Genomic DNA, 15,886 nt, shown 5'->3' with positions numbered 1-15,886 from the left:
GCTACAGAGAATGCAATGCCCTGAGTCACAAGCACTTGTTTGACAATTCAGGTGCTCTGATGCAGTGTTAACCCAGAGATGGCTGCAATTTAGATACTTAACCAACATTCACAAGACAGATGTTCTCCTCCCAGTCCTGCCAATGAATCTTGGCCATGTTACTCACACTTTCTGTACTTCATCTGTACCATCTGTAAAATGATGCCTTTCTTCCTTTGGAAATCATTTTAAGCTGATATCACTGAATAGGACTAAATTTTTCCTATTAATTTTTTTCTATGGTGACATGTATGAACCAGTCCAGTACTTAAAAGTCATCAGAGTTACATACTAAATATCTTGCAGCTCATGATGTAAAAATGATGCATATATGCACATATGTGTGAGTAAAGAATGCTTTCCTCTTTATATTGGTATTCTATAAAATTTAATTCTGTTTAAACTATGTACCTAGACACAGCTAGGTATGTAGATAACTACAGCCAGGAAACTCACCTGTCACCCCACCACCTATCCATGCATCCAGCCCATCCTGTGAACAAAACTCAAGTTGCATTTAAGCTGAGAAGTTTGAGTCACTTAATGGAAAATGTGTTAAGGCAAAGAACAAGAAATACAGACAGCAGAGGGGATTTCTTGCATAATTCTTCCCTTTTTCTTCTGAATGTACTCTTCAAGGTCATGAGTCCATGTAACACTTTGCCAGCATGGGGTGCAGTGTTTGTAAGACACTTCTCCATGCTGCCAATAGGTAGAAATTAAGAAACAAACCCAATTTCTCCAGAGAAGGATCACTGAATGGATGGATAAGAGAACATGAGGCCTCCAAAAGGATCCCAGGAGGCAAACCCACTAGCACCTGCTTTCCAACTACTTGCTGCAAGCAGGAAGGAAGCCTTATACTCTTGGAAAAGTTTGGCAGTGTTATACATTAGTATTTTGCATGGAATCTTAACAACTTCTATTTCTTCAAATCTCTAGTGTAACAAGAAGAAGCAGTGTAGAAAACCTAGAGTGAAAGCAAGCAGCCAAGTGTTTCTCTGGCACTAGGCTGAGTAGAGGTGGAAACTGGAAGCTGTCCACACAGCACAATATAGTATGAGAAAGAAATTGCTCCATGGCTCTTGCTGCAGTTTGGAAGCTGCTGTACGTTCCCTGGCATCTGAACTATATTTACAGCAATAAAAGATTTAATTTTTTATAATGTACTCCTTGAACTGAATAACAGAAAACCAATTTTGACCTTTGCATTTTTTAAACATCTAATTTGCAGCAAATCTGAAGAAACCAGGTAATTTTACTTTAAGAGAAATTGAGAAAATAAATGCCTTTAGACAGCACAATCTGTTCCAAATTCTGAATTTGTTCTGCACACATCTTTCAGCCAAAACTTCTTCCCAGTGAATTTCCTGCCTTCCTGTTTACACACTAGCACAGTCATCTCATGCTAATGAACAACAGCCCTAATCTTTACTTAACATTACTTTCTGGCTTTTGGTGGCCATACTACATTCAGTCTCTCTTACTAAAATGCCTTCTTGCTTTACAAGAAATAGTCACAATGAGACTGTAAGGCCACCACTTCAGTCTAGCACGTCCTCAAAGCCATCCTCATTCAAGGGCATTACTGATTTTTAGGCCAAGGCAAAATTTCATGTAAGGTCTGTGAAGTTTGGTCCTTCCAAACTTCAGTGTTGAGGCAACAATTAGAGTCTTTGTCACAGTAGGAAAGCATCAAGGTTTAAGAGGTCTCCATGTCCTCCTTCTGATGTCTCTGACCTGGGAAAGACATTACTAAAGGTCTGTGGCTGACACCACACCAGTGCTCAGGAAAGGAGGGTTGCTGAGACTATTCCAGCTATTTTTTCCCCTCAGTGCTGTCAGGATGATACCTTTCTGACTTCAGTAGACTCTACTTTTTTGTTTTTTTTTTACAGGTGTATCTTTCCCTGGGAAGAACAGTCCAAATCACCAGCACATTCTTAATACCTAGTTCTGGGGCTGTTCAAAATTCCTGTACAAAGTGCCTTTCAGTGTGCTTTGATGCAGAAATGATTGGATGATGTTCTTCAGCCATTACTATGCAGAAGGTTAGACTAGATGACTGTGCTGGTCTCTTTAGACATTAAAATAGATAGTTCTATGAAAATAGAAAAGCTGATTGTGTATTTCTTAATGTTCCTCCCCAACCTGCTCCTCAAAGCCTCCAGAACTTTCCATACCAGGCAGCTCTTACATAACCAGATCAACTGAGTCAAAACCACTCACAGAAATATGCAAGCTTCCCTCACCTTCTTTCAAATTTTCATATAATTAACCAACACACTTTGATACTACAAGAAATAGCCAACAGTTTGAACTCCTCCTGGGGAAAAATGGGTGGCTGTCAGTAAATTAATCACTTTGGAAGACCTCAGTCCCAGTAACAATAAAAATTCAGGAGAGGAATGGGAGGAGGTAGGTGGGAAGAGATGTATGTTGTATGGGACTGGTGAGATAATCTGTGAAAAGCTTTGTTCAGACTATGGAGTGCCTCTGGAGGTCATTTGCCATCAGCTCAGGAATTGACAGCACTCTGAGGACCTCATTGAAAAGCGAAAAGCTGAAATACCATGGATGAATGAAACACACTTAGAGATCCACAGCTTGCTGATATCTCTTTGTTCCCTAACAGCAGTGATAAGATGTAGGAAAAGGGAGATTTTATCAATGGAAAGACTAGACTCATTTATTAAGGAAATGGAGATACCATCTTAGCAGAGAATGCTGCAAGTGAAGCTGATGGAGCAGAGATGGGAAGGAAGGCATAAAATGTATTTGTCAGACAGCAAGCAGGCACAGGTCAGGTACATGGTGTGTAAGAACAACCACATTCCCAGAAAAAAGCTGTGAAAGGATTCGATCTTCCACCTTTCTTAGCTCTCTCAAACTTGAGACCTCAGGTTGCTTCACAGGTGGATGGTGCTAGTTTGCTCTTTCAGGAAGGATCTCCTGGCAGTCCCCCAGAGCACCTCCCAGGTAGTCCCTTTGAGTAATCTAGAATGAGCTCTTGCACCCTCCAATTCATAACCTTCCCCCACTTTAAAGACTCTTAATAAACTGAGAAGTTTGCTGAGAAACAGCAACCAAGCTCAGCATTGCCCATGGCCTTCTATTTCCCTGCCCTTAGTGGGAAAACAGGCACATGACCAGATTTCTATGGGCTAGGGGAGGGGGTAAAGACACTGCCTCACCTCCTGTCCAAGGCCATACTCCCACCCTTTCACACCCATGAAGAACAGCTTTCACTGAGGGGCAGTTTACCTTGTATTTATGGCAGGTTCAAGTTGTGCCCACTGTCAGGTACTGCAGAGCAGTGTGACATGCAGGAATTTATACCTTAAACCACCCTGCAGTAACTCTCATATCATCCCTTATCCTCAGTACAGCTCAGCATTAACCTTTTTGTTTATAATGCTCAGCCTTAGGGATTTTATTTTTGCAACAATTCTGTGATACCTAAACCAATCAGAAATTATTGAAGCCTGTTGTACAGAGCTACCTTTAAGGTGTCAGACACTTTGGATCCTTACTGTCAAGCCCAGCAGAGCTGGAGTTATCTTTCTGTAGAGGACTTGTAGCATCAGAATTACAAGGCTTTTAAATAATCCATCATGAGCTCCGACTTTCAGTTAAGCAAAACCTCACCAGTCAGAATTGAACTTGAATTCACAAGAAAGATCACTTATTTACTTCCAGCACTGAGACAAATAAAGCCTATCTCAAGCACACAAAAAGATTTGCCTGAAGTGTTTGTGTGTGTGTGTGTATGTGTGCATAAATTAGGTGGTATTGCTTGCATACATAAGTGAGGAGGGTGGTTATATTTTAGCAAACTGCAAGGCAGGTTTGTCATCATCAGCAAGACAGTCAGGTCCCTACCTCTCTGGTTTGAAATCAAAGAATGTTTGTATAGAGGGCATATTTACTTGGGCATGAATTATCCCCACCTCCTTCTGAAGCCCACATAATCCTGAATTGTCTAGGAATGTTCAAGAGAAATGGACAGAAAAAGGAAGAACTCAAGTGGGAGCAGAGGGGCTCAGCACCTTGCAGGCATGGTAAGGAAAGGTGGGCATCCTAGTCCAGTGGAATAGCTGAGGCCAGGGAGTTTTCAGTGCCCAGGCTTCCTTTCCTGTATGTAAGGGAGTGAGGAAGCTCCAAACAGCAGTTCTGGCAGTCAGTAATCACAGCAAGGAGTTACAAAAGGATAATAGTGAAGAGTCTCAAATTATTCCCTTTTTTTCAGGTTTTGGAAAATTTACACAAGCCTGCAAGAAGAAAGTAATTTCAACCTATTCCATGTTAGGTGCTCCAGTCTGCTTATGGCTCTAGTTATTAATGAGTACCTCAAGAATCAGATCCTAAAAAAACCAAAAGGAGGCAAACCATTGAAACCTGACCTTTTCAGTGAGGCTTATTCCAATTAGATGTTTCCCTGTTATTTATTTTCCTGAATATTTCACACATACATATACTGAAAGATGAGCAAAAATAGGCACACATAAGAAAAGAAGAGATGTCTATTCTGACAATGTTGGCTTTGTTACAGTTCCAAAGATTGACTTGGGGATATTGATTTCAGTCTATTTATACATCTGCCTCAAGTGTTTCAACAAGGTAATTTGCCATGCCACATAAACTGAAGCAAATTAGGTTTCATTTTGAAAGTCCCTTTGTTGTCTGTAGATCTAAAAAAAACCCATGTCATGAAAGGAGACAAAATGATGAATTTAAGTAAACATATCTGTATTTTTAAACTTCAGTGAGTTATTATGCATATCTATGAGCATCATATAATAATTCTTTTGCCTAAAAGACTGCAGCTATAAGGATAAGGCCATGTAGGATTGTTTCAGATTTTAGCAGAGCTGTTTGAACAGGTACATGCTAGTTGGACAGAGGCTATGTTGCCAAACCTGAGGTGATTTAAATCAAAGACTGCATTCCAGAGGAACTGTTTGTGTTCTTAATTACAGCTACAGAGAAAAAGGGAGTAGGTGCAGTTGATGGAATTTTCCCCCAGTGCTTTATTTGCCCAGTCCCTGCACTAGTACATATAATATGATGTACATACCTGAGAGTGTTGGTGATATTGCAAGGACATCTCTTGTTGCATTTGAGGCCATAAAACCCTTCTGGGCACATTCTTTCTTGGCAATAAATCCCTTTAAATCCAGGATCACACATACAAGCTCCATTTACATGATAACACTTTGCACCATTCTGGCAGTCACATCTTTGTGTGCACTGAAAGCCATATGTCCCTATAGGACACTCTTCTTGGCACCTGTAATGAAATATGCAAGACAGGATCCAATCAAATGCTAAAGTCTAGTCTGCTTATGACTTTTACACAGGAATGTTTTTGTTAATGAATCAAGTACAAAATCATTGCTCATTTATTTAAGTAATATACTGTGAACTGATGATATCATTGGAGTAATGTGATGCCTTGAGCATGTAAATTGCTGCTAACTGGAAGTGCATTAATCTCTGTCCAATTATATCCTGCAAAATTTGCATTAGTTAATATTATCTTAGTTAAGGAAATGTGTTCTTGTTTCCTGGACCTTGACAATTCCATTCATCAATCAGAAGAAACTGATATAGAATACAATACTTTATGAAAAAACCAACTTCACCTGTTTGCCTTCCCTTTATTACAGAAGGACTGCACACTTTTAAAAGCATATGGTCCTCCTAGTGATAATGAGACTTGAAAGGAAACATGGTCTATGAAACAATATTGAGTCAAGTGTTCTCCAGTAATATATAGTTTTATTTCCCCTCAATGCTGTCACTGTACCAGCTTTATACCAAATTGGAGAAAATACACTCCTTTGTCTTTAGTGTGGGTTCTCAGTAATTAAAGCTCAAACTTCCTTCCCATCTCTCACTCCAGGGATGGTTAGCACAAAATCTCAAGACAAATCACTTTCATGCTCTTTAGTGTAGTATCTTCTCAGAAACTGCCAACGTTTTTAATATTCAATACACATAAAAAATGGAACCTGCAAACACTATACACAAATTGTTTTAAATTGCACCTTCCATGCACTGCTTAAAATATTCCCTTACTGGATACATTATGAAATCTGCCAAAAAGTCTGTTTCATTGCCCTATGCAACTAGTTGAAGTGTTCATAATATTTTCTCCTTTGAAAAGCTCAGCTAAGGTCCTAAAGAAAGCAACTGATTTTGTGCCTGACACAATTCAGTGGTTTCAGAATTCTGCAATGAGTCAGTACTACAGTTTACATGATCCACTGTGAAATACAGATAGGCCATTTTCAGTTAATAAAAAATAAAAAAAAAAAAAAAAGAAGCCCAGAAAAGCCCAATTCCCTTATCACATGAATGCCAGATATTGGAAATTGCCTATCAGCATTAATTTAATCCTGAGCATTGATTAGAGTGTACACTGTACACTCAGTGGATAGAGGCAATTGTTAAATGTCTTTCTGCAGGTCATTTCACAGCTGGCAGGTAAGAATTTAGTATAATGATCAGTAATAAAAGATTAATGTCTGATGCAAGCCAGGCAAAACTGAGATGAACACAGTCAGTATATAAGAGCATCACTTTTGCAGCTTCAGATTATCATGCCTTACTAAAAATAATTAAACAAAGGAAAAGGCCTGGCCAGTTATTTAGCAGCAGTGAGCATCAACACAGTTTCTAGCTACACAATCCAAGTTCTGGAGTTCATATGAGACCCCAACATAGGAGTTTTGGCAAACAGGATGAAAAGGAGCCCAGAGACCCACCAGCAGCACTGGCTGCTAGCCCTGCTGCTCTCAGGGTGGTTCAGCTGCAAAGGAAATAAGCAGGAAAGAATGGGTAACATTATGGCTGGAACACTTAGAGCAAATGAAATGCAATGAAGAACAGATTAAGATGCCTTCTGTCTCTGTTGTGGTGCACAGCTCCACTAGTGAGCAGGAGAGCACTGTACTCAATGAGATGAATAGTTAGTCAATAGTGCACTATATCTTTCTATATTTATAGAAGATGAAGCATTACCTAGCAGGGAGAAAAGCATCTGGAAATGAAATATTGACGACCCAATCCATTTACATAATTAGCCTTTTTCTACTAACAATTTAACCAACTTATTTATTTGGAGATCAAGCAGCTACCGCTAATGAATTTTATACAAAGAATACTAATAATGACTCCTCTGGAACATAAGAATAATCACAGCAGGAATTAGCTTTCTACTTAAACATCTTTCCTTTGCAACATATCAATCTAATGTGTCCATAGCAGCGTTAACAACCAGATACATTGTTCAATTAAATTACAAAATGAGCTGCTAAGCCCTAGTTGTGTTTCTTGTTTAATTTACATTGCTTTCTGCCTATCTGGGGAGATTCGTATTATAATATCCACTGAACTTTAATATGTACTATAATTATTTGGGTTGGGATAGGATAATATGGCTGTCACCTGTAGAATTAATGGAAGCAATTTCACAAAATATTGAACATGAGACAGGCTGCTTAACAGATGAACTTAGTACAGACACCTACATTTTTTCCAGATATTTTTTTTTCCTGCAATAATGCTGTAAAGTTTTTTTTTAGGCTTTTCTGTTTGTCTGTTTATTTTGAAAGAGTGAATACATTTATGTAGCACAGGCAAATATTAAAAGACATCCAAAGCACAGTAGCCTGGAGATAGTCATTCTGTTGATAAAAGATACAGGTACAAACACCACAAGACAGTAAGCCTGCTCATTTTCTTATAACAGATGTGGTATTTATTCTGTTGAGATTCAATGTTTAAGTTTAATGGCAATATGGAAAACAAAGCTAAAACAGTATGTTCATTTTCCTGTCAGCCAATGAATTCTCAGACAGCCCATCCTCTGTTACTAACTGTGTTTCTGCTATTATTCCTTTCCAGTTTGCAAAACAGACATTTACACGACACATCCAGTCATTTTAGCAGAGCACAAAGCTGCCTGGAGTTATTAACAGTGCTTGCCACCTTCCTAGGTATTTAGTGCATTGCAAGTTCCTGGAAAATAGGCAGGGAACAAAGTGTAGCAATTACACTTACATGGACCTTTATGACCATTTCATCTGCACAAATATTTATATTACTCTATGTTATTATCTCCTGCACAAGACAATTATATGTAGGATTATATAGCACTTACTGACAATTAAAAAGGATGATAGTAGATAGAGTGAGTTTAGTTTTTATTGTTGTTATTCACAATATGTGTTGCTATTACAATTTTTTCAGTGCCTTGTAAAAATTTAAGGAAAACACTGTTTTGTTAGGCAGCAGCATCCTCCTGCTGTACTTGCAGTTACACTGAAACAGTTGCATGAGATCCAGAAAGTAAAACAGACTTCAAGCTAAAATGGTGCTGACTAATCTGTCCCATTGTCCAAGCTGTGTAAGCACATAACCAAGGACAGCAATTTAGACTTTTTAAAGACCTTGTGCCTTGTGCCCTCCCTGAAATCAATGGGCAGCCTACCATTAGCCCCCTGTAGGTAGCAACAAGGTGAGCCTATTCCCAGTGCAGGCACCGTGCTGCCACAGCCTGAGAGAGGCCAGGCTCCAACTGAACATAATGGGCCCCAAGTTTCATTTCCCTTACTGAAGGCTGATTAAAAGCTGATAGATAAATATGTTTTAACTGTCTGAGAATCCATTTGAAATGTGGGGATCTCTAGGCTGCTAGAAAAGCTTTCTGATCTGCCCATGTCCCTAACTTTCTCCTGCTCCTCTAACTCTCCTTTTGGTCTCCACCTTTTACTCCCCTGTTCCAGAACAGGGCAGGTGATCCAACCCTCAGGGTTTTGCCTGGGTGCAGGTCCACAGTGAGACCTTCCCTTGGATTCTCTTCCACTTCTTCCAGCTTCCATACTTAAGTTTCTTCCTCCCTGCCTCTGTCTTCCCCAGTCATATCCCTCTCTAGAGTCCAAATCTCTCACGTTTCTCCAAGTACAAATCTGAACAGCCCACACTCCACTTTTTTCAAGGACAGTTCCTGTGAACTCTTGCCAGGTCTGCCCTATAGTGCAGGTTTTGAGCTGCCTTCTCCTGCCCCTCTCTAGGGGAATCAGTAGCAAAAATCTCTGCTTTTGTCAGCAGGCAGAACAGGCTGCACAGGTGCTTCCTATAGTAAAACTGTTAATCCACAGGAGAGGAGAAAGCTTTGTTTAGCAACAGTAATTACATGGTAGCTACAGCTGAAATCTGATGTCTTCTCCACTAAATTGATTTGAAATAATTAGCATTTCTACCATATTCAGCCACATGCAGATCCTGACATGATCTTCAGAGCTCCCTCCAACTACTGCTGGTGATAAAACAGAACCAAGGAACTTCCACATTTAATGGCAAACAGCATGGACTTCTGAGCCCCAGCCCAGTGCTGGAGGTCGGTCTGTTGAGTGCTATAAAAGATCACTGAGTGTACAATGAAGCAAGAAATGAGAAATTCCAATGAGCTTTGCTGCATAAAAGTATAATTATAGCACATGTCAGTACACTGATAGTAGCTTGTTCTAGCTAATAAAAAAAGGGAAGCTGCTGGAGAAAGGGCTTTAGCAGAGCTTACACTTCGGAGTGGTGCCCAAGGTCTCTGGAAACCCTGGTGACAGAGTCCCACCCCTCCTGAAAACTGCCAAGGAAAGCTTGTTCAGCTGCAGCCTCCCCACCATGGTGAGCCCTGCTGGCAGGACTGCCTGAGCCAACACACTTTACAATCCTGCCCTGACTTTGCTGTGTAGTCATTTTGCTGAATCCATGCACCCATGACACCCTTGTACAACAATATCATCATCTCTGATGGATTTATGGGTGCAGGCTCTCGTTCATAAATTTTGAGGATTTATCACCTTTTGTTGGTGTCTGAGATGGATCAGTGCTGCAGCAGCAGAGAAGGGCTGAGGGAAACACTAAACCACCGCATTGCTTACTCCTGAGGATATTAATTTGTATAAATATAATTCATTTACATATCTTGTAAACACGTAATGCTCTCTATTAAATTTATCACTGTAAATATCTAAATTAAATTTAATCCATTAAATTTTGAAAGTTATATTAAAAAAAACCCTGTAAATGGAGAGCACTGCCAATAAAAGTAATAACATTGCCACATTTATAATGCTCGTGCTGCTTCGGAAGGATGAACCTAATTGGAGCGATAGAAAAACAATACCATTTTTCAGAGAGTAAGGTTGTCCTGGAAGGAATATAAATATTGTCAAATCATAGTTCAAACTAAAGACTTTGGGGTTTTATTTTTACCTGTCTCCAATATAGCCAGCTGCACAGATGCACTTTCCTGTCACAGGATCACACTGTCCTCCGTTGTGGCAGGGACAGTCCTGGCTGCAGTTAATTCCAAATGTTCCAGGAGGACATGGCTGTGCACACACCAGCCCCTGGGAAGGTTACAAAAAGAGAAGGATTTCAGTCAACATTCATAATGCAATAAATTTATATGTGCAGTTTGGATATTTATTGTCCATCTTACTAAAACTAGACCTAAATGTAGCAGCAATATTTCTTCTTTTGAAGATGGGCTAAGGACAGTCTCAAAATTCTGCTACCAGAGTAAGTGCCTGTCTGTCCTAACTCCAGAAGGACTTTTCTTGCCACTGTTTAGGCACTGATAATTATCTTCTTTGGATCATAAACTGCAGTGACAGAATATTCATTACCTCCTGAATAGATGCAGGAAGGCTTGGGAGAGGTTAAAGGCAACCAGAGAAGGTTACAAAGCTGCACATGTGCTGGTGAGAGGTTTTTTTTTGTGAAACAGGGAGTCAGAGAAGTCATCATAGAGTGAACATACAGAAAGAGGAGAACTGTTGGAAAGGCTGCAGAGGGAGGATGAAGTTCTGCTATCTGTGATAGTCTATGATGCTCTCTGGTCAGACAGCTCCATTCATCCCTAGAAGACTGAAACAAAATGCTGGAGAAGTTCTCTGCTACCTCTTCCATTCCCTCTACCCTCATCCAGCCCCCATGCTCTTCAAGTAGCCCAGAATGGCACTGGCCAGTTCTTTGTCCAAGCCATGGAGGAAGCAGGAGGGGAACAAGAGGATGAGACAGTTGCAGAAAGCCACTGGTGATGACAAAGAAGCAACCTGACTCTCCCCACCAGCAGCACAGCTGCCTTTTGGCCAGAAGTGATTTGCAAAGGAAAATCTGCCTAATCCCTGGACACTGGGTAGAGGAATCCTCCAATACCCTCCCAGCTCCTTATCCCCAACCCTGGAGACAAACCTCAGTCCCTGACCTGCCCTGATCCACATCTTAGAAGCTACATTCTTACCCCCTTTTGTGTTTCCAGCCCTCTGCTTTCCTGCCTCTTTATTCCAGTCCACCCAAAACACTTTACTGCAGACACCCTTTCAGCCCTCTCCCTCATTTGGCCCCTAATTTCCATGTCTGAGTTTTCTTAAAACAACCTGTTTAATCACCCCTGAAAGTGAGGAAAAGACAGACAGACATTCTTGGTTGTGTGCTCTGGCACTGATGGGCAAGCCTAGTTACAGCTGCCTAACCCCAAGGCAGAGAATCCTTACCAAGGGCTGCGTGTCTTTGGAGAATTTATCTTCCAAGCTAGGTAGTTTTCCCCTAAGCATCACAAAATGTCCCCTGTCAAGTGTCAAGACCTTACCAGGATTTCCCTAGACTTTCTTAGAAGTTGTATGAGTATGCTTTGGGTTTTTTTTTCTTTTCTTTGTGAGCAAACAGAAAATCTGAGGCTGGCATCCAGCTGAGTAACTTCAGCCAAAATGAGTCTGGCAGTGCTGGGATCTGAAGATGGGGTCCTATAATGGAAAATGTTTGGCAACTGTAGCAAGTGCTGCTGCTGCCTGTGCCAGGCACAGTGTTTGATGGAAAAGGTGTTTTTCTGTCCCTAGTATTGTTTGGTTTAATCCTTCAGAAGTCTTATTTCCCTAACCAAGTCCCAAGGGCTCTGAGTTTTGAACAAAGCCCATATTAGACAAAACTTACAGAAAACATAAACCAGGAACATAATGGCTGCTTTCCCTCCCCGGGGTTCTCACTCAACAGTTTGGGAAGTTTAGCAATATCAACAGCCCCAAAGTGGAGGGGCTGCTCTTCAGTGTAATCATAAAACAGATAGCTCAAAAGCCTTTCCTAACCAGTGATAGGTGGCTCCTTGGCTGTGCAATAAACAGGTTGGCCTCAGTTCAAGAACATTCAGATTACAGTGTTAAAAAACTGGTGTCTCTGGACTTGAGTAATGCACAACACTATATATCAGAAAATGTAAGTATCCATTTATCTTGATAATAAATACTTTCTCTCTTCACGCTTCAAAAGGAACAGGATTTCTATCAACAAATGATGAGAAAGCAATACTCTGTGATGCATCCCCCCAGAGCCAAGAGAATCTTCAGGCATACTTTTTCCATTAACATGTACTAAGGGAATCCAAAACATCCCTCTCTGGAGGATCAAATGTCAGACCAACATTTTCTGCTGCTTTTACATCTAATCAGCAAAGTTCACCCCATCAGCACCTTTTTTAAGACCTTGATCTCATCAGCTTCTGCTTTTGACAATCCTTGCTATTTTATTACCATTTTGTAGTATTGAAAGGATTTTTTTCTCCTCCGTTTCGTCACAAGCTCCCACATTTAAAATCCTCAACAGAAAGAAAAATAAGACAAAAATAGAAATTGTAGTTGCTTCAGAAAGCCCAGAGGCAATGAGAAGTGGTTTGCAGAATGTGCTGTATTATTAACAGGGCACTATGATGCAGAAAGTTGGGAGTGGGATCCAGACCAAAGAGGGTGTGTTGCCAGTCACAAACATTCTGCCTTGCAAGGAAAGATTGCTGCCTTCCTGTACATTGAGATCTAGTCCTTCAAAAGTGTTTCTGAGAAGCACTGTAAAAGTTAAATCTAACTTCTCTCCCCACTTCCTGGGAGCATTTGGAGAACTGAATTCTGCAAATGAGAAAGATGTGTAGAATTAAACCTGTAAATTGTTAATGAGGCCCTAAAGCAGCCACCCAATAACTCCCACAGCCACAAAGATGCAGAAGTGCAAACCAAACATCATAGTAAGCTGGAAGCCACATTTTGTTGACTAGTTCAACAATGCATGCTGGCAGCCATCAACCTCTTGGTGAAAAACCCACGGGACAGTAAAACCTCATGGGACACAGTTCATAGAAATTACTGTGGTTCTAGGAGAGTCTGCACTGGGTGGGAGGAGGCAGGACGAAAGAAATATTACAAGTAATAAAAGTACCAGGCTTTGAAGATGACAGATTCAAGGAAAAAACTAAGAACCCTAGAATTTCCTCCTGTTCAACTTGTTGCCTCCTCTTGCACATCCCACAGGCAAACAAGACCCCGAGGGAGCTGAGCTGCTGTTAATAAGCCTACTCTAGGACAGGATAAAAGTCTCAGTTCATCCAGCAGCAGTAAAATCCAAGTGGATTTGCACTTGTATAAATCCAGGGAGAATTCTTTCCTTCCAACATGATGGTACATTCAATATATGTGTGCAGTCTCAAGCCTTGAAATCAGAAAGTAAAATTCCTGATGTCAAAAAGAGACTGTCCATGGTGTGAAATAAAATGAATGATGTCTAGCTAGCCCATCTCACTTGCTCATTTACAGCCCACTCATGTCTCACTTCCCAAACCACTCCAACCAACAAGAGTCAAAAACACAGAATGAAAAAATATTTTTTTCCTCTCCCTATGTATGGAATTACCAGCTTTTCATTAAAACCCTGGAGAGACACTTTATACTTAAAATCTCAACATTTACAAGCTGAATGCTTTTACTTATAATTTCAGTTTCTTTCCCTGGAATACTTGATCTCTCTCTTCCATTTTCAGTTTCAAACATCAATTGTTAACTCCAAGGTTTCTCTGGGGACAGAGCAGCCTGCAACATAGTTTTCAAGAAAGTCTCTCTGGGCGACTAAAAATACAGAGACAAAACACCAAAATGTAAGGAGGAGAGAAGTAGGCCAGAATATATGACCAGAGATGTTGTGTAGGCCCAGTGCTGTGGTTCTTCCTTAGGGACTATGCTGCATCCTGAAAAGACCTCTAAAAACCTCCTGCTCTATTGTGATATTTTTCTCCTGAAAAAATCAGGTGAGGAAGACTACAGCAAAGCAACTCAAATCCTCAGAAATGTTTGCATGCAGAAGGGGAAGTGAAAAAAATACCCTAAAAACAATACCCTAAAAATAATATTTTTATTTTAATCACTTTATCACCTTTTACGGGTAGTGCCAGAATGGATTGATAGGCCTCAAAAATATTACAACTGTTTCCTTTCTCCTGTAGCTCCAGTACTCTTTAGGAAAGAACATTTACTTTGAACATTTATTGAACATTGCTTGCAGGTGAAGTACCATATTCTTACTTCAGTTTCTGAGCTTTCTGTGCCATGCAAAGGCAGTGCCAAAGGGTTCAGGGAAGATTCCAAGAAATTGTAATTCAGAGACAATTTTTTCACTTTTCTCCCAGCACGGGGGTGTAATGAGCAATCACTGCTTGGTTTACTGTTGCTTGTTTAACTCTATGATGGTAGCTACCTGTTGCAGACCAGTGGTCTGGCTGGGTGAGTGCCATGCACACATAACAAAGATGGGCCCAGTTTCAGAACCGTGAGAGCCTCGTGACAAGAAGCAGCCAAAAAATATACACATCCCCAAAACACAAGGAAGGTGTCTGCTGAGACAGTGAGCAATTAACTTCCCAGTCCAACCCCTTAATGAGGATGAGGATGCCCCAGCTACACACCGTCCATCCAGGAGGACAGGAGCACTCTCCAGTGATGTGGTGGCAGACTCCTCCGTTCTGGCAAGGGCAGCGCAACTCACACTGAGCCCCGTGACTGCCGGGGGGACAGCGCTCCTCACAGCTTGGTGGAGAGAGAAGAAACAAAAAAAAGAGGTCACTTACATGAATTTCCAAAAGGCAGTATGTGAGGAAAACCCACAGCACGGGTCATCATGGAGTCTTTGTGCACATTATGGGACCTCAGTAAACTTCTGCTGGCAGTACCAATGAGCTGAGGTTTTTTTTCTTTCTGCTGGGATTATTTCGAGTCCTGTAAGGCTGATCCACGTGTGTAATCTTTATGCATGCACAAAATTCCAACCCTCTCAACAGGACAACTCATAGTCATTAACAATAGCCCAGGAAAGTGTTGCAGGATGAAGCCCTCGGTGTTATTTATGGGACAATATAGCAATAAAATAAGCTGCAAACAGAATAGAAGGATGGGATTAAAATGACTGAAATTTCTTCAGTCACTACTAAATGGTAACATCTGCAGTGCATAACAGACTGGCAAGAACTCAGCATCATTTAATGGCCATCTCAGCTCATTTGGCCTCTCCCAACCCTCATGGGGGCCAGTGTACAGCTAGTGCCTGCAAAAAAACAGCATCTCCTCTATTTGTGCATATTTCTCAGCACTGCTTCTTTCTCTGATCCCAGGTTCCAAAAGTACAGCAGGTTCTTCTCCTAACTAACTGCCCTCTGATGAGGATGTTCATACATCATACAGGTGGCTGGCCCTGCAGTACTTACTGCTGAGAAGGGACATATTAGTGTCAATGGGACAACTCCTAATAGTAAGCAGAGTCTTTAGCAGCGAGTGCTTCCAGGACTGAGGTCACAAATCTATGAGGAAATCAGGTACTAAATAAAATATTCAAAAGGCATATCACTTATTTATGAAGGTTAACACTGTCTTTATGTTTTACCTTCTCCTTCGTGCAGGTCAACAAATAATACTAGACAGCAAAAGTATTAAGTCAGCTATAATAGATCTCCAAACAAATTCACTGGCTA

General features: G+C 40.8%; 1 protein-coding gene across 5 annotated transcripts in view; it reads right to left on the bottom strand.

Moving 5' to 3' along the window:
- The window catches only part of MEGF11 (multiple EGF like domains 11), a 266,370-nt gene that overhangs the window by 76,926 nt on the left and 173,558 nt on the right, over positions 1-15,886 (bottom strand). For all 5 annotated transcript variants that reach the window (XM_071754168.1, XM_071754163.1, XM_071754165.1 and 2 more), the window contains 3 exons: positions 14,828-14,948; positions 10,321-10,457; positions 5,117-5,329 (listed from right to left, as the gene is read on the bottom strand). In XM_071754168.1, coding sequence (XP_071610269.1) covers positions 5,117-5,329; positions 10,321-10,457; positions 14,828-14,948 — 471 coding nt within the window. The remainder of the gene's footprint in view (positions 1-5,116; positions 5,330-10,320; positions 10,458-14,827; positions 14,949-15,886) is intronic.

The sequence above is a fragment of the Heliangelus exortis genome, chromosome 11 (assembly GCF_036169615.1).
Source record: "Heliangelus exortis chromosome 11, bHelExo1.hap1, whole genome shotgun sequence".
In the NCBI taxonomy this organism is placed as follows: domain Eukaryota; kingdom Metazoa; phylum Chordata; class Aves; order Apodiformes; family Trochilidae; genus Heliangelus; species Heliangelus exortis.
The sequence above is the reverse complement of the archived record's forward strand: the minus strand, read 5'-3'. Positions and strand labels throughout refer to the sequence as shown.